Source organism: Mastigoproctus giganteus, chromosome 6, assembly GCF_048544385.1.
Source record: "Mastigoproctus giganteus isolate SK-2022 chromosome 6, ASM4854438v1, whole genome shotgun sequence".
In the NCBI taxonomy this organism is placed as follows: Eukaryota; Metazoa; Arthropoda; class Arachnida; order Uropygi; family Thelyphonidae; genus Mastigoproctus; species Mastigoproctus giganteus.
The window spans coordinates 43,066,729-43,085,570 of record NC_143580.1 but is presented as its reverse complement, the minus strand read 5'-3'; the positions used below and the strand labels follow the sequence as shown (position 1 = coordinate 43,085,570).

General features: G+C 34.8%; 1 protein-coding gene across 3 annotated transcripts in view; it reads left to right on the top strand.

The window, feature by feature from the left end:
* Positions 1–18,842, top strand: part of LOC150084201 (glycogenin-1-like) — a 138,149-nt gene that overhangs the window by 108,159 nt on the left and 11,148 nt on the right. For all 3 annotated transcript variants that reach the window (XM_090375092.1, XM_090375093.1, XM_090375091.1), the window contains exons 4-6: positions 6,787–6,949; positions 10,474–10,600; positions 17,891–18,071. In XM_090375092.1, the coding sequence (XP_090231218.1) occupies positions 6,787–6,949; positions 10,474–10,600; positions 17,891–18,071 (471 nt within the window). The remainder of the gene's footprint in view (positions 1–6,786; positions 6,950–10,473; positions 10,601–17,890; positions 18,072–18,842) is intronic.

Genomic DNA, 18,842 nt, shown 5'->3' with positions numbered 1-18,842 from the left:
GGTATACAAACAAATTTTTGGATTACCAATGGGTTTGAGCCTGAGTGGCTTAATGTCAGAGATCTATCTCTCAATGATTGAGCAGATACATTTGACACCTTTTCGAACCCATATTACATACTATGGGAGGTATTTAGATGATGTTCTAGTTATTACCGATGGTAATACTATCCAAGACATTTTACATTTGTTTAATAATATTCATTCTAGACTCAAATTTACATTGGAAAGGGAGGATACGGATACTAAGTCATTAAACTTTCTAAATTTCACGCTTACCCGGGACTCGAATAAAATACAATTTAGCATCTATCGAAAACCTACAAACACCGGTATGCTTCTGCATTATAATAGCTATCACCCGTTCACCTACAAAAGATCGATTATCTTTAATCAATTTCTTAATGCCTATAAATATTCAACGACGGAATCTGCTTTGGACTCAGAAATACAAATATTAACTAGCAGATTCTTAAACAGGGGTTATTCCATTACCACAATAAACCGAATTAGGGTACAAGCTAAGGATAGGATACAAAATACTACACCAATCAACAATAGTAATATCAAAAAATACTTTATTTCTGTCCCATATGTTGAACAGTGGCACAAACAGCTTAACAGATTCTTTAAAGATACCGAATTTAAAATTGTAGCTAGGCCAATACGGAAGTTACACACTATACTGAACAATCGCTCGGTTCTTTCAGCATTCACAACACAAATTAATGATCTGGTATACAACATTTCTTGCGGTGATTGCAACTCGTCTTATCAGGGTTCGACCCGATTTTCTCTTAATATTCGTGTAAATCAACATGAAGCCTCAGTTCATGCTTCTCGTTCAGCAGTGTCAGAATTAGCCTTTCATGCCATTAACGAAAAACATACTTTTTTATTTAACGAAGCCAAAATACTTAACGTTCAACATAATTATATGCGACTATTAATTGCAGAAACCGTTGAAATTAAATTACACGAGAATTCTGTTAATGTTCGGCGGCCATATTTGATCTCCGATGCATGGACCTGCATGCGCGAAGACAAATAATCTCTATTTAAGTACCAGGTTTAACCTGATTCGGTAATTTTCATTCCTGTGATCACGACATACGGTCGAAAAGCGTTGTCAGCTTCAGGAAGGAAAATTGTTTTGAATATTTCGTTAGATTCTTTTAATTGCGTTAATTTGATTTTTAATTGTTTTAAATTGATTTGAATTGTGTTAAATTGATTATTTAATTATTTATATTTTACTCTATGTACTGGTAAGTTGTAGATTTTTTTCGTTTTTTCCGTTTTAATTTCTGGAGGTTATCAATCGGAAGTGTTCTATATTGAGGTAAATTCCTCGTATTATTTTACTAATATTATTATCAACGTAGAACATATTGAGTAGTACAGCTCTGATTCATACTATCTAATTAATTTTACAGTAGCATATAGCTTTATGAGAAGGTTGGAATAATACTTCACCATCAGAGTACAGTGCTTTTGAAGGTAACCTGTTAGTATTACACCATGCTGATCCCAAAAAAATCGATAGTATCACCTTGCCAGCACTTGGTTTTGCCTTTTTGGGGAGTGGTGATTCTGTATGCTTCCATTGTTTTGACATTTGTTTAGTTTCAGGATTATGGTGATAGACCCAAATTTCATCCCAGGAAAAAAAAACAAACTTTTTTCCCTCCCTGGCACTTCAACAATATTTCATGTGCGCATTGCACCCTTTCCTTCTTATGGTAAGGGATCAGAAGTCTGGGAACCCATCTAAAAGTTGAATGATATGACTAAACATACTTTAGTCATATGCAACTGTTGCTGGACCCTACACTAATTTGGAGCTCCGCAGTTAGTTCTTTAGACACTAATATGGTGGTGATCTTCCAGAATTAATGCCTCAATATTTTCAACACTCCTCTATTACAGCAGTTGCTAACAGCAGCCTCAGTGCATGATGAAGAAATCCTGAGATTTCTTCATCATGCACTGAGGTTCTTCCACATTTGAATTCTCTATACCAATGTACAATAACACTAACCTGAGTAGCCTTCTCTATAAACAGCATCATTTTTTTCATGGATTGTTTTGAGTCTTTTCCCTTGTAGAGAGTGAACCGAATCAGTAATCTGTGTTACACTTTATCTATTGTGAAACTTCACTTCATCCAATGCTGCAAGTGGGGGGGAGATTTGTTAGATCAAAACTAAAATTTGTATGGTTGCTATAAATTAAGGTATCAAACAAACAAAAAAAAATAATCTTTCTATCAAAACTACTTTTGGGTGAATACAAATCTTTTTTTTTTACCCCCCCCCCTCGTAGTTTGAAAAATTGAGATTATCAATGATTAATTTGATTGCATTACATCTTTGCTGAGACTGCTTCCAGCTAGCTAAATGCATTCAAGGAGTGGAAGAATTTGCAAAAAAATAAATAAATAAAAAGATAAAAAATATTCTATGAACTGGCCAAGAAAACTTTTGCCAGTTATTTAAGGAGCACTTAATTAGTGCATAATTTGAAGCTCAGTGCCAAACTTAACAAAAAAAAAAGTTAATGCTTGCCAACCATAGCTTCTCAAATTTGGAAGCTTTCATCAGGAACTACATTTATCTCTATGAACAAAAAGAAAGGATTGGCATTTCAGTAACCTTAAGTCTTGCCATTGGTCAGAGTTCTTCATGCTTTTCAAAAAGATCCTTCCTTACTCTTGCTACAATGCAGATTCATGCAATTTTTTTCTATAATCATATTGTGTATATTTTTCTCTCCAAGTTCAGCATTGAGTTTACACATGAATGTTAATTTACTGCCTAAAGGCTCTATAATTTCTCAGGAGGTTCATTTAGTTATTTCACAGTAGCCTGTAAAATCTACATGCTTTTAAAGCATGTAGAATTTCAGAGCAGATTCTATTACAGATAATGCCATTTGGCATATTATACAGTGAAACTTCCCTTTAACGGACAGCCATGGGGAACGAAAATGTGTCTGTTAGAGAGAAGTGTCCGCTAACAAGAAGTCTGAGGGAGAAAAAAAAAAAAAAAAAAAAAAAAGAAAGAAAAATCGTTAAACGTTTAATGTAAAATTAAATTAAATTATATACAGATTTTGCACAATATTTTTGTAAATAATATACATACAATTGTGCTATGCATATTATGACTTTATCTTAAGAAAAATGCATACAGTAATCACTTATTTTCTTCTGCACCTTCTTCCGGCTGATAATTTTGTTTTCAACATTTGTTTGGGGTGAAGAAACCATCGAAAGGCCTTCAGTATATTCTTCAGCGGCGAAAAACATTTTTAAACGATTGATTTGTATGAGCGCTTCTTCTATTTTCATCGGTGGTTCGTCGTTAATATGTTCTTCGACAGAATGCCCTCCTTCCATTTCTTCATCCTCATGAGGAACTTCTTGAAAAATATCGATGATAATGTCGTTGATATCTAGAGCACCATCTTCTGTAGTGAGGTTTGAGTCTTTGTAGCCAGGCAGGGTCACTTGTAGCGGAAGTATCGTACATTATCAATAGATGTTGAAGTTCTTGTTCTTCTTGGTGCTCCACATTGCTGTTCACAACTTCAATTTTTGCGTTTGAGAAGCCAGACTTTACAAAACAGTTCACGACAGTTTGTTTTCTAATTGCGTTTACTGAAGAGGAAATCCATTGAATCGCATCTAGGATGCCGATTTTCTTTGCAAGGTCACTCGCACATGTTACATCGTTCATGTTTGCTGTTGTTGTTTTTGGTTTATAGGAGCATTAGCAACTAAGGCCATATTGCTCCGGGATATGCGGTGGTCATTCACTGACCTTTCCGCATCCTCCGTATTTGGTGGTGACTGGCTCGAACCCCGGTCTAATCAAGAAGCGTATGCTACGCACTGCTGCTCCTTCCCACCTGGCTACGGAGGCGCCGTTCATGTTTGCAATGAGATGTCTTAAAACACGTTTTCTGTAGTGAAGTTTAAATTTTTTTATTATCCCTTGATCCAAGGGCTGACACTCTGCAGATGTGTTTGGTGGCAGAAAAATGATTTGAATGTTGGACAATTCAATGTGCGGGTGAGATGCAACATTATCCATGAAAAGAATAATTTTTCTGTTTTGACGAATCATGTTTTGGTTAAGGTGACTTATCCATTCGCTCATGATATCTCGTGTCATCCACGCTTTTTTATTAGACTTCCAGTCAACATCCAAAAGAGTCAACTTTATGCCCTTGAAACAACGAGGATTTTGTGGGTTTCCTATAACAAGAGGTTGCTCAAAGTCTCCCAGCATATTTGTGCACAATAGTACAGTCAAGCGTTCCTTAGAAATTTTTCCGCCCTGGCACTTTTCGTTTTTTAGACTCGTGTTTTCAGGAAGAGCTTTAAAAAAACAACCCTGTTTCGTCACAGTTGTAAATATCCTTAGCTTCAAAATCACGACATAAATCTTCCAATTTGATGGTCCACTCTGTTACAACCCCAGTATCAACAGATCCACCTTCACCACTTACGGTTTTCCAAGAAATTTTATGCCGAGTTTTGAACTTGTCTAGCCATTCCACAGAAGCTTTGAACCCATTTACTCCCATAGATTTTGCAACCTCCAAAGCCTTTTTCCTAATAATAGGCCCATTAATGGGAATTTTTTTAGCACGTGCGCGACAAATTTGAAGTCCAACAGTTTTCGGGAATGATTTTTGACCCTGATCATTTACGTGTTGCCAAAATTGTTTGAGCAGTTCATTTTTTTTCTTTAGGATGTCGCTTACCTGCGTCTTCCCGATTTTGAATTTTACAGCGAGATTGTGAACACTATTTTTTTGCCGATCATACGCATTAATGAGTTCGACTATCTTTTAAATTTACGAGAAGACATTGTGCACTTCACACGACACTGAAGAAAAATGAAAACTGAAACTGAAAAGACGAAAGGCCGACCATATTCCCCCCCTCCTTGCACACACCGAATTCATCAGAAGTTTTACACGTGCCTTAAAATTCTTGAAAAAGAGTTTAGAATCGCGACGTAAACCTTGATAAAATTCAGAGAATCGGAAATAGAAAATAAACACACGATTGAGGCAATACGTGGAAGAAACGTTCCTAGAAAAAGGGCCGTGAGCTCGCCCGCTGTCCGTTATGGGGAGATCAAATTAAGTGCTAATCTAAACGAAACAGTGCAGATTGCCTGTCCGTGTCCATTACAGAGAATGTCCGCTAGACAGAAGCTGCAAACACGTTAAAACCAATGGAGGTGAGGTGGGGAATTTGAAAATGTCCGTTGTAGAGAGATGTCCGTTAGGAGAAGTTTCACTGTATTTACATTGTATAGAAAATAGTTGAATAGATTTCATTAAAATGTGATGGTTAATACTCAAGTAAATTTTAGAGCAAAGGTTTCAGCCACGTGGGAACTCCGATGCATATATTTGTATTTTTTCATTGACTCATTTTGTAATAAATTTGGTTTGCTCTTAGTTGTGTAAATAACTAAGGCTTTTGCCAACTCATGTATAATAATGTTTTAAATCTCATTTGCCTGAAGATTTTGCTTTAAGTTTACTAGATATCTCAAGGAAATTTGGGATCTTTTGGTTCTCGTATTGTAGAAATATTTCATCACTGGGTAGTCAGACGCATTGATGGTGCCTAGTTGCCAACTAGCAAGGAAGCAACATGTCAAGGGGCTATCTGGGTAATGACACATTAAAAATAAATACAATATATTATTCTCTAGGGCAGCGTTTCCTAAACTTTTTTAGTCACGGAACACTTTTTTAATCACACAACATATTCACGGAATATTTATAAAACAAGTTTAGCGGGAGCCAAAGAACTGTTTGCTAATATTTCATTACATATGCACTGTGCATCAGTAGCATCTTTCTTTCCAACACATGTAAAGCCGAAATTCAAATAACTGTTATCATACTTTACTTTCGTTTTGGTCTCTTATTAGTTGGTTCCTGTTTTTTCACTTCGGATTTTTGGGGAACAGAAGGCTGCGATTGTTCATCCTCACTTTGAAGTGTGACAATATTGTGTTCGTTTTCATCGACCACAGTTGCAATACTAGAAGTACTTGCTTCTTGTTTTAAAGTTCCTTTTTGCAACCACAAATCCATGGTCACATATTTTAATAATAATATTTCGAAAATACTAATAATTATAAAAAAAAATTATACAGGGAAGTGAGTTTAGTTATGATATTGGTTCACTTCCTCCTCCTTCAGCCCGTGTACTCAAGGCAAATCGCATATGAATGGCATATTAGATCGCTACATTGCTACTTTTTCATAGATGTCATTACTTCTACGCATACTTCTCTATGCAAAAGCCCACCAAAGTAAAACGTTCTGCAGTCTATTTGATTATTAGTCTATGCCAGTATATTAATAACCAAAAAAAAAAAAAAATGTTAAAAATTATAATGATATAAAAGTGGTGTACACTACAAATTTGCAAAATTTATTTTATTTTTTTAAAATTATCAAGATTTTTCATGGAACATAGTTTGGGAAACACTGCCCTAGGGAATAGCAATGTTCACTTAATTTTTAATTAAGTGCAAGACCAAGGAAATCATGGTGAGTTGCCTCACAATACGAGATAGATGATGCATTTTTTGTATCAAATTTATTTTTGTGCACATTGTACATACAAGGCTTCTGCCAACTCGTATATATTAAGCTATATATCATTTTTTTTTTTTTTTAATATTCATTTTTTAAGAAAAATAATACATAGAGATTATATACTTTCCCACTTATTTTACATAATAGGTTCTTCAGAATTGTGATGAACTATTTGAAAAGGAAGAGTTATCTGCTGTAGCTGATGTAGGTTGGCCAGATTGTTTTAATTCAGGAGTATTTGTATTCAAACCTTCAGAAGAAATATATGAGCAGTTAATGAATTTTGCTTTGGAAAAAGGAAGTTTTGATGGTAAGTGATTTATCATTACTGCAGTAAGTACTCTTAAGATACAAGGCTTGACAAAGTTCCAGACCCCTGCCCACCTCACTAGATGGTGCCATTGGCTTTGGTTTTACTTTTAGACATTTCTTCTAACCTCCTCCATCTTGCTCAGAATAATCACCTCAGAGGGCATAAATTCAAATTGAGGAAGGACGGATGTCGGATAGATGTGCGGAAATTTGCCTTTGGCCAGCGGGTGGTTGGTTGGTGGAACCGACTTCCATCACTTGTTGTTGAAGTTGATAGCCTAAACAAATTTAAAGCTCAACTGGACAGGTATTTCGAACGAACGGAGGGGTGAAATGGGAGTGGGTTTTTTTTTTTTTTTTTGGCTGATGCTGAATAAGCTTGCTTTCTTGCATCATATGCCTCTACTAATGCTAATGCTCTCAATATTAAGCAAACACGTATTATTGATTGGTTGCATTTTATAGGTGGACCATGAGATTTGTGAAAAATATATTTGAAAACAAAAAAATCTGAAACAAAATCATCCTGAAGTTTTTTTTGTTGCAATTGAGCTGTAGACATTTTTGTTAAGTTGAAGTAGGTTTGTATGGCTGACACAGTCAAGATAACGTTTTTTTTTTTTTTTTAATTTTTTTTTGAATGGGCCAAGTGGTTTTCAGAATTAATAATGCATTGCTGGGATGCCCATCATATTTCAAAATGGACAAAAATGTGAGAAAATCTGCTTTGACTTTTGCAGTTAGAATGATAGTAACTAAGTTAAACTTAAACAGAAAGAACAAGTTGATCATAACATGAAAAAACTTATCATGACAATCTGAACAATCTGCATTTGGGAACTTGCTGTATAAGGAAGCAATAGGGATTTGGTATGAAAAATCCCTGAACCATCCAAAGTTTACCCTTGAATACGTATAACTGAAGAAATGAGGTATACATACCCAGGGCTGTAGTGGAGGGTATACCCTTTGGATTTTTTTAGGTGAATAGCGTATGCCTTCTGGTTTTTGAAAGAATTGAAAAAAAACAAATTAAAAATATTTACTGAAAATTAAAAAAATAAATTTATTAGAATTTTGATTCTTAGGCAATACTTAGTTTTATTATTTTTAATATGTATGCCCTATATGTAAGTAAGTAAATATGTCCTTTTATTAAAAATTATAAGAGGAAACCTCATACCTTTTATGTAGGACCGGAATTCTTTCAACCCTCACAGTCAAAGGATTATGTGATTATATGATTATACAAATAAATGTCTCATGTTTAATTAAAAACTACATCAAAATGATATAAATAGATGCTTTTTAAAAGATTGTCATGTATTCAATTCTCATCCCCACCATAACATATCAAGAAAAGCCAACAGCCATCAACACCCCCAAAAACCCAACCAATGCCACAGTCCTAAATGAGAACTGAAAACAATTCTCGATTTAATCTTTAAGAAACATCGTACGTCGAATTAAAATATATAAAAACATAAAATTGTCTAAACTTCTTATAAGGGACCAAACTTATTCGGGTAGATTCCATGCTCACAAGAAGTGAAGTGTTTTTTGCGAACGATGTCCACCCTTTTGTATACATAAACCTATCGAATCCCTGATACGAGATTATTTATACTAACCAATGTGTGAATACTGTTCACACATGTGCATAAAAGTCCATGAGTCCGAAATAGTTTTATGCCTACGAACATTAATGGAATTTGCATTTAACCTCATTTCCAGCGTTTCAGCAATTAATAACTTAATATATTCTTGTTGTGTACAACAAGAATATATTAAGTTATTAATGCTTAGACCGGAATCATTGAAATTAGCTGATTGTGGCGAATACAGAGCTACATCAGAGACCAAAGATGAAAGCAGATAGTACTCGCGCATTATAGCCATAGTTGCTGATGCGCCAATAAAACTCAATCAATCAAGATAGTACTCTGTACAGTATATTTATATTAGTTGAAGTGATCCTGAGTGAGAGGGGAAGAGGTGTGAATTGGTCGAAGTGAACTGTACCCATGCAATGGGGAAGTAAGCAATTAAACAAATGAGGCAACATGCCTCATTTTTGAATTTTATAATATTTATTGCTTTTTTGAAATGGTAGAGAAAAGCTGCAGGGAAATTATTGCATAGCAATTTATTATGGAGCAGTTTTATATTGTCAGAAAAGAGACTGCTGTTACTGTATATTGTTGCAATTCTGATGCATTGGGAAAGTATTATATTAGCCTGTACTTCTTTAGAAATGTTAGTGCCAATGGATAAAACTGACTACATCTATATGTGTATATATTAGGTATACTCTCTGGAATTCGATTAATAAGCCCGATATGCATATCGCACATTATACTTACTGCTTTTCATAACATTCACGGAGTATACCTTCTGCTAATTTTACGAATACAGCACTGCATATACCTATAATCAGTGTCATATAAAAGGATTTAATTTAGACCTATAAGGAATAAGTTCTGCTTAAAGCATGGAAATTGATAAAAAATCATTAAGTGAAAACTTAAATCAAAGCTATATCTCAAATCTTATGTCCAGGTCTATTATATCTATAAAATCCTTAATTTCTATTTTCCATACGATTTTGTATGCACTTCATGGGCCTAGAGTTTATTTAAGCAACTTACAAATCATCCTGCCACTTTCTGTTTATTATTATTAACAGTAATAATAATCTGAGTGCTTTATATTCATTTTAACACTTCTTTTTATCTCTCTCATCTTTTTATTGCTAATTATCATTCTTAATTTGCTCAATACAAATTCATAATTTCCAGTCCCAAATCCTGTGTGTATCTTTGTATCATCATCTAGTTGTTTAAGATTTTTTTTCCATAATGATATAGTTAAAATAAGTACAACTACTTGCTAATTTCATAGGTGATGCTATAATATGTACTGGTGACGTATTTATGGATAAAAGACATGATTTGAAAATGGTGCTGTCTGGGTGGTGGTGCCCACTGAGAATAAGTAACAATAGTCTTCTCTATTAGTGAAGCATTACTTATTCGAGGTGCCTCTGGAGCCAGGTGGGAAGGAGCAGCAGTGCATAACACACGCTTCTTGATTAGACCGGGGTTAGAGCCCATCACCACCAAATACGGAGGATGCGGAAAGGTCAGAGAATGACCACCGCAAAATCCCGGAGCAATATGGCCTTAGTTGCTAATGCTCCTAAAAAAAACCGAATAACAATAACAACAACTTATTCGAGGTAGTGCAACACATGGTAACTCGTGGATGAGCACAATATGAGATACAGTTGAAATGATGCCCTTTACACTACTATCGTAGTTTTTTCCTTTTTAAGAGTTGTCTATGGTGTTTTTACACTGATATTATATAGATAATTATAACTTTTAAAAATATTATTCCTAGTTGCATTCAGTCTTACTTATAAAATATAAGCATATGTATAAAGAAACCAGTTGTAATTAATTATCTTAAAGTGTATTATTTTTAATATGTATTTATTTTCTGAAATTATCATTGATATAGGAGGTGATCAAGGTTTGTTAAATTCATTTTTCAATGACTGGTCCACTAAAGACATCTCCCGCCATCTTTCCTTCATGTACAACATGAATACTAGCACCAGTTATACATATATGCCAGCTTATAAACAGTAAGTGTGTGTGTATATATATATATTATGTATGTGAAACTTAATAGTAAATTTTTATAGTATTAAACTAAAGACCATTTGGCATCTCTCATATTGTGGACTTAATTTCACAACTGGGTTGTCAGCTGGTATTCCCTCAACATGAATTGTTGGGGAGGCTTCCATCCTGAAGTGGGTTGATAATGGTTGTAGTTTACTTTTTTTTTTTTTTGTTCCCTTAATACTATCAGGGTACCCACACACAGACGAAGAGGCAAATATCTCTGGATGGTAGTATCCACTGAAAATAAGTAACAATGGAATCTCTATTGGGGGTGTGTTACTTGTTTGAAGTACAATGGAGTAGGCAACTTGTGCAGGCATTCACAATGAGATATAAACAATGTCATAAACTTCAGTTAATTTACTATGTATAGACATGATTCATTTGCATGATTCATTCACTTTTACATAGTAAATTTTATATAAATAGAATTTTTATATTACCAAGGTCTCTCTCTCTCTCTCTCACTCATGAAATAAGTTTTTTGGTTATGTTGAGCTGGACTATTACACTGGTTTCCCTGAAATCACAAAACACTGTGGTAGATGGTGGGAATGCTCTCCCACTCCCTGGCATTTGGCTGTGCAGAATATGAATTTGAAGCAGTATAAGACGTTGTCAGACTATCATTCAAAGGGTAGACCAATGCTGTATCATCAAATTTCTGTTAAAAGAAAAAGTGAAACTAGGTGAAGTTTTTTGGCCAACAGCTGTCATAAATGTGAATGTTCATGTTTGGGATCTGATGTTGTAAAGCAGACTAATTGCAGTGTGTGAAATTAGTCATAAGTATAGAGCAGTTATTCATGGATATATTGTTTGAGAAGTTGTGTGCACAGTCAATCACAAGGATGCATGATATTCAACCAGACAAGAACAACATGTTCTTGTTACCACCAAATATCTGAACTGGTTTGTTGTGGAAGGAGAATTTATTTCTGCAATGAAAATAGTGAATTGTGAGGAGACGTGAGTTCACTATTTTACCTAAAGGATCAAAGTGACCCAGTATGGAATGTCATCACAAAGGATTCTCATCACCCAAGAAATTCAAGACAGCTTTTAGCAGGCAAGATCATGGCAGTTGTCTTTTAGGATTCAGAAGCGTTTATTCTTGGCAATTTTCTGCCATCTTATGCAGCAGTTGATGTTCAGTATCACGGCAATTTTCTTCTTTGTGAAGTACATACAATACAGGCAGTTCTCGCTTTAAGAGTTCCCAAGTTTACGAGTCCCCCCCCCCCCCAAGTATCAACAAAAACGAAAATATGAACATTAACTGCAAAAAAATGTATGTTAAACATTCATAAATACCACATTCCAAACCACGTGTGTAGCTATACAATACAGTGCATCCCACTTTATGATATTAATCAGTTCCAGAGACACCATCGTATCGTTAAAATATCGTAATGTGAACCCAATAACACTTTTTTTTTTTTTTTTTTGGTAATTCGTTTCAAGATCTCAGAAGTTCAAATTTCCGCTGCATAACTAAGCTATTTATCTCTCTAAAATGTCATTCTTCAGGTCACGAGCGTGACCTTAAGGCCATATAAAAGGTCGTGAGCGTGGTTTGTAAATTGTATTAGTTACCAATTCAAATCATTAAAATGTACTACACTTTCATCATTATCATATGTTCCCTTATAAGAATCAATTTTAAATGCCTTTGTGATATTTTTCTAAAGAACATTTCTGGAAGTCACGACCATAAAACAAAAACAATTTGCACTTTTCGGTTTATTGAGCTTTTTCTGTTACTGTGAGCAATTATAAACGGGTAGTAAACTCTATCTTTTTGCATTTGCAAAAATACTGATTGCTGGAATTGTGTTTTTAAGTTATTCTGGTGAAATGTGTTTCCCCTTTACTGAAATCTTCAATCGTATAAAAAACAAATAAATTTTCAGAATCTTCTCTTCATTCCTTTTTTTTTTTTTTTAAGCTTCGTAAACTTGTTACTCCATGCGAATCTCGTGTTAGTTGCAATTTGTGTGTGCCGTTAAAAAATGCTTATGCATACAATCATGAAATTTATAATTAAAAGAGAAGATTATCTAGGAAACAAACACCTCTTGAAACATTTCTGAAGACAACGACTCCTTGTTCAACAAACCAACAAGTGCTGAGCCAATAATGAGGGATCAACGAGTGTGCATTTAGTCGATGATGAAGAATAAAGTCTTTAACATAAGTAAATCGTAAGTCTTAAATAATTTCTCTATTATTATAATTTGCTTGAATTTACAGGCTACGTTTTCATTTCTTTCCATAAATCAATCATTGTTTAAACATAAACTAATTAGCTAACTAATTTCATTGTTGAGAACTTAACCCCTATTTTTAACCTTATGTATATGGGAAATAAATTCCCGCTACGAGCGCACGCTAGGAACGAATTAACTCGTAAAGTCGAACTACTTGTAGTTTCAAGAAAAGACTTAACTCTCAAAGGGAATCATTCTGCTGACTGACTATGTATAACTGTACACAGTAAATTTAGTGACTACATTAGCCACCTTAGGCTGGGATATCATGGCCCACCCTCAAAGTTTGGATTTAGCCTCCAGTTATTTTATGTTTTGAGCCAGTGAAGGAGCACCTGGGAGGACAGAAATTCAAAACATGGTGTACTCAATTGTGGGTCTTGAATTGGTTGTGTAGTTAGCCCACGCCGACCGGGCTAGCCGGGTGGGTAAAGTGCCTGCCTGGCAACCCAAAGATCGCAGGTTCGATTCCCGCCTCGGGCTTGGATCAGAGTACTGCAAAAACCTTGGGAGGTGCATTATGGCCACAGAAGCCTATGCGCCAACAACTACAAAAAAAAAAAAAAAAAAAAAAGTTAGCCCACTTCTTTTTATGCTGTTGGCATCTATACCTTGCTATAATAGTAGCAAGTGTCAACATAGAGAGACTGTATTCTTGAAAAAGAGTAAGTTTGGCGATTGATATGCGTGTGTTAAAAAAAAAAAAAAAAAGTCGGGCCGGGGGGGGGGGTTAAACTTTGAACCATTCTCATATAATATGCAAAAATTAAATTTCAAAAACTGGTTTCAGGAAAAGGTTTTTCTGTAGCATTTAGCATTAAGGTGAAGAACTTTACCTACACAAGTTTTCATAAGGCTTCAGTGAATTTTCACTCATTTCATCTGCACACAGAAAACTTTGTTATATGAGTCATCAGAAAAACAAATGAGATTCCTGTATTCTTCAAGGCATGCACAAACAAACACACACACAGGCTTAGCATTTCTGGAAGTTCCTCCATTCTTGAGGAGAGGCAAAAGCAAGCACTACCAAAATGATCAGGAAACTAATGGAAGTTAATTGTTAGCATTAGTAGAGGCTTATGATGCAACAAAGCAAGCTTATGCAGCATCAGCCAAAAAAAATGCTCCCATTTCACCCCTCTGTTCATTCCAAATACCTGTCTGGCTCAGCCTTAAATTTATTTAGGCTATCAACTTCCACAACAAAGGATAGGCTGTTCCACCAACCAACTACCCGCTGGCTAAAGGTAAACTTCCACACATCTATCCTACAACTGTCTTTCTTCAATTTGAATTTATGCCCTCTCAGGTGATTATTCTGAGCAAGAGGAAGAATCTCATCAGCATTGAGCATGCTCAAACCATTCAAGGGTTTATACATCTGAATCAGATCACCTCGCAGGTGCCTAGTCTCCAGACACTGTAATTTGCAAAACTTTCTTCGTAAGAGCAACCCTTTGTTCCATTCACTATTCTTGTTGCCCTTTTCTGTACTTGTTCCAACAGCTCTACATCCTTCTTAAAATGAGGCCTCCAGACCTGTATATAGTACTCAAGGTGTGGCCTGACCATTGCCTTATACAAGAGGATAATCATCTCCTTATCCCTGCTAGAAAAATTCCTGTATATCATTGACAAGACACCATGAGCCCGTCTGCACTGCTCACAAAACTTCATATCTGCCTGCATAATTACCCCAGGTCCTTTTTATTCTTTACCACTATCAGTGTAGTACCACAGAGTTGATGCGTTACTCTGTATCAAGTAAATATCAGTACTCGAACTTGTTACTCTGTAATAAGAACAAGCAAAGAAAACAAAATTGTTAATATTAGGTGTATGCAAATGACATTTTAAATACTAGAAATAGATAACACTGGGAAATTAAATAGTTATTATACATTATATGGCAAATGACCTACAGATAGCTGCTCTAAATCGAGGGTCTCAAAGGTGTTAATTATTTTTAAATTTAAATAAATAAATCATCACTAGAAAATACAAAATACTTAAGAAGTATTATAATTGGACAGCTAGTAAGATCCTCCACTTTGTTAAGCAAAGACGAATTCAATATTCTTCAACTTGGCAGTTTTTGACATTCAATTCAGAATGAGCCTCATCAATAGTGGAGGATGTTTGACATTTTAATTGCCTTCAGAGATGTTTAACTCAGTTTTGTCATTAAGAAAAGACTTAGTGGTTTTGAGTACTGATATTTTTTTGGCACGTTGTCCTGGCATTAGGTGAGTTTGGTGTTATTAAATATGTAATGGTCACAGAATTTATTATTCAAGGTATTGATTTCTATGCATTCAAGGCCTGTTTGCAGATGTCGATTAAAGTTTACCATAACTGCAACCAGTGTTTCTTCAGAAATAACTTCCACACATCTGGGATTTCTCCTAACATTCCTTTGGTGATAAGTGGTTTATTCCTGTAGCCATTGTCTTTTGGGAATTCCCACAGGGAGATGAATATATGGATTCAGATTTGGCAAGTACACTGACGAGGTCTTCCAATCCAATATCATTCAGGATATTGGTTAGAGGTGAACCTGTCATTCAAATCTTCCTCTAGGAAATGAACTGCATTGTGTGTGGTCTTGCCTCATCTTTGATAAATATTTCTTTCATCTTCACTCTCGTGCTTTAGAGTTAGAACCAAGTAGTCTTGAAAGGGTTATGGGTACTGTTTCATGTTAACTCTGTCATCCAGAAAGACATTTTGCATGCATATATTGCACATAATTTTATCAGAAATTGTGTATTTTTTTTTCCAGGATGCAAAGGTAGTTTGACTGCATTTTTTCTTGTTCCCTTCCTCCATGCATGTGCGCGCGCACACACACACACACACACACACACACACACACACACACACACACACACACACACACACACACACACACACACACACACACACACACACAATTCTGTTTATTGACATAGCTAAGGTAAAGATACGTTTGATTAATGGCTCATATGTGCTGAATAACTATTGCAGTTTTCTAGATATTAACAAAATGAAACACTAAAGGTGACTTGCCTGTTGGCAAGGGATTGTTGCTTTTCCATTTTTTAAGAAAATGTTTTATTTCTGGTAGTACAATGCTTAATCCATCAGCATTCATGTTAGGACCTTACCTTTTGCAAATATCTGTTGTGCATTAATTGTTAATGATTAATCTGAATTTTTTTTTTTCATATACTTTCCTAAATACACTCAAATTTTATTGTTGTTTACTTGGAATTAAAATGCATAGAACTTATCCAGGTCCCATACAGATATTTACTGTTTTTGCCTCTCCTTTCATTGTGCTAGTTTCACTTTTCAGCATCTTGTACGCGTGTTGCTCACATCTGTAGTTTGAAATTGGTGAATTGGTTAATGTGTGGCAGAGGCATATGCTAGGGAAAGTAGTCCATTGATTTATGTTTAATTGTTGTACAAAATGGCTTTTTTTTTTTGCCTTAAATATTATGATTGTTGTAAAATGGTTCCTTGCTTTGATTATTATTTATTTTTTGATAAAAAAAAAAAAAAGTGTGTGTAAATGTTAGCTTGAATTTCATGCTCTTAATGTTTGCTGAACTGGAAAATGGAAATGACCTATTTTATGATTGGAACTTTCTCTTCATGTTCAGTAGAATTAATATTATTAAAAAAAAAAAAAAAAAAAAAAAAAACATTGTAAAAAAAATTAAGCATTTAAATTTTTTATTAAAAATTCAAAATCGGATACAATAAGTACTCTGACATCCATTAAGAAAAAAATGACAGGAAAATTAAAAAAATTATCCAGAAATAAAAAAAAAAAAAACAAAGTTGGGCAGCTATCATGTTCCATGTGACTGTGTTTGTTATAAATTAGAGTGAGGTGCTGCTGGGTTAAAAGTGGATGTTTGTTTTAAACACAGATGTTGACAGTTATTTAACAGGTTTGCTAAGTCTGCAAATAATCACTTCCTGTATACATAATTTTTTTTTTTTTTTTTTTTTTTTTTTTTTAGGCATCCTCTGCTAACAAAGTACTTCTTGTTATCAGTTACATAAACTCACACTATGCTGTAACAATATTGCCAGTTTTATAAATCTTTTTGCTCAAAAAAACAACTGCTCAGTAGAGTACTCTCTTGCTTACAGAATGTCAGCCAAATTCACCACTGTTAGAAAAAATGATCAGGTGATCATAAAAAAAAGAAATAGAAATCTGAAGATAATATATTTTAAACAACAGTGAAAACTTGATATACAAAAATATGACAGTGAATATGAAATAAAAAAGTGGTAGTCTGCATCAGTATGTGATTCTGAAGGGGTTGTCTTTACAAAAGGCTAAACATTGGATTTATTTCTTCCTACACATTTTTAATGGTTGTAAATATTCCATTTATATATCACAGTAGTATCTGGCATAATTGGAGCAAGTTCTCACTTTACGAGTCCTTGATATTATTATATATGCAGCACAATGTCAAGGACTACAATTTTATTATTTAAACTTGTAATGTTATATACTACTTAACATTTCTGATTTCCCAAATAGAGTTATTCCTGTGGATTATGAATTAAATGTTATTTTTAATCCATGTAGACTCCAAAACAGTATTCCTCAAGCTTAAAAGCATTGTCTGCAAATTCTCCTTACTGTGCCATCAGGTCTGATGGCACAATAAGGAGATTGCTAGCAAAACATTACTAAAGTAGTAAGTTAATTATTTGCTGCTACTTTTTTTTTAGCAGTTGACATTCTCAGTTGAGTTCTTTATCTCATATCTGTAATCCCCTGGCCTTTTGGCTATGAAGGGAAAGTGCAACACTATTTAACTTTGTAACCAGTTACAATCAAATGTTGTTGCAATAAAGATTCTCTTTCTTCTCTAGTGCGATATAATATTTGGTTTTCATTGACAAAATTGTTTCCTTTACTTTCTTTCTCTCCCACCTTGTTTCTGTACTTTTCATTGCTAGGTTTGGATCAGGGATAAAGATAGTTCATTTCCTTGGAGCAGTAAAACCATGGATGTTAAAATATAATGAAACAACAGGCCAAGTGGAATCACGTGATGACTGCCATCATCTTATGGAACACTTGCAGCTCTGGTGGAATATATATATCAAGAATGTGAAACCTAAACTGAAGACAGTGCAAGTAAGTATATTTATTAGAACTTTATGAAATATTGAGATTTTCTCTAAGTTAGTAAAGTCTGTCACTGTTCAGTGAATTTTGGAGTACATTTGATTGCCATCCTTCAAGTATTAATTTTCATGTGTTACATTGTTTAATATATGTTCAAGATTTTCATTAGAAAAAAAAATTAAATAATTAAAGAAAAAAAAAAAATGCTGTTAATGATTTTGTTTATGCAAAGACCAACTTCTAATTAGTGATCCATATACAGGGTGTCTCAAAAATATTGGTACAAATGTTTAGGGGAGGTAGATAACATCTAAAGGAATGTGAATTGCATAGGAACCCATAACCGGAAACGTCACGGGAAAGTAGTAGCAGAGGCACAAGAAGCAGAAATGACACAAGACAGTAATTAGTGGCAAACATTTATTTGACATAATATTAACAATGGAGTAAGAGATGGATGCATTTCATGATGTTACAACAGATGCTCAAAGGTTCCACCATGAGGCACGATGCATGCGTGACACCGACGCAGCATGGATTGGCGGACACGGTCGAACACACCTGGAGTTTCTTTGATAGTAGCAGCAGCGCAGACGAGTCTCGCCACGAGATCCATTTCCGTCTCCACAGTCGATTCATACAAGATAGATTTGAGGCTCCCCACAGAAAGAAATCAAGGCTCGATAAATCAGGTGAGTGTGGGGGCCAGGCAACGGGTCCACCATGGCCAATCCATTGATGCCCAAAACACCTGTTCAAATGGTCACGAACATACCTTCC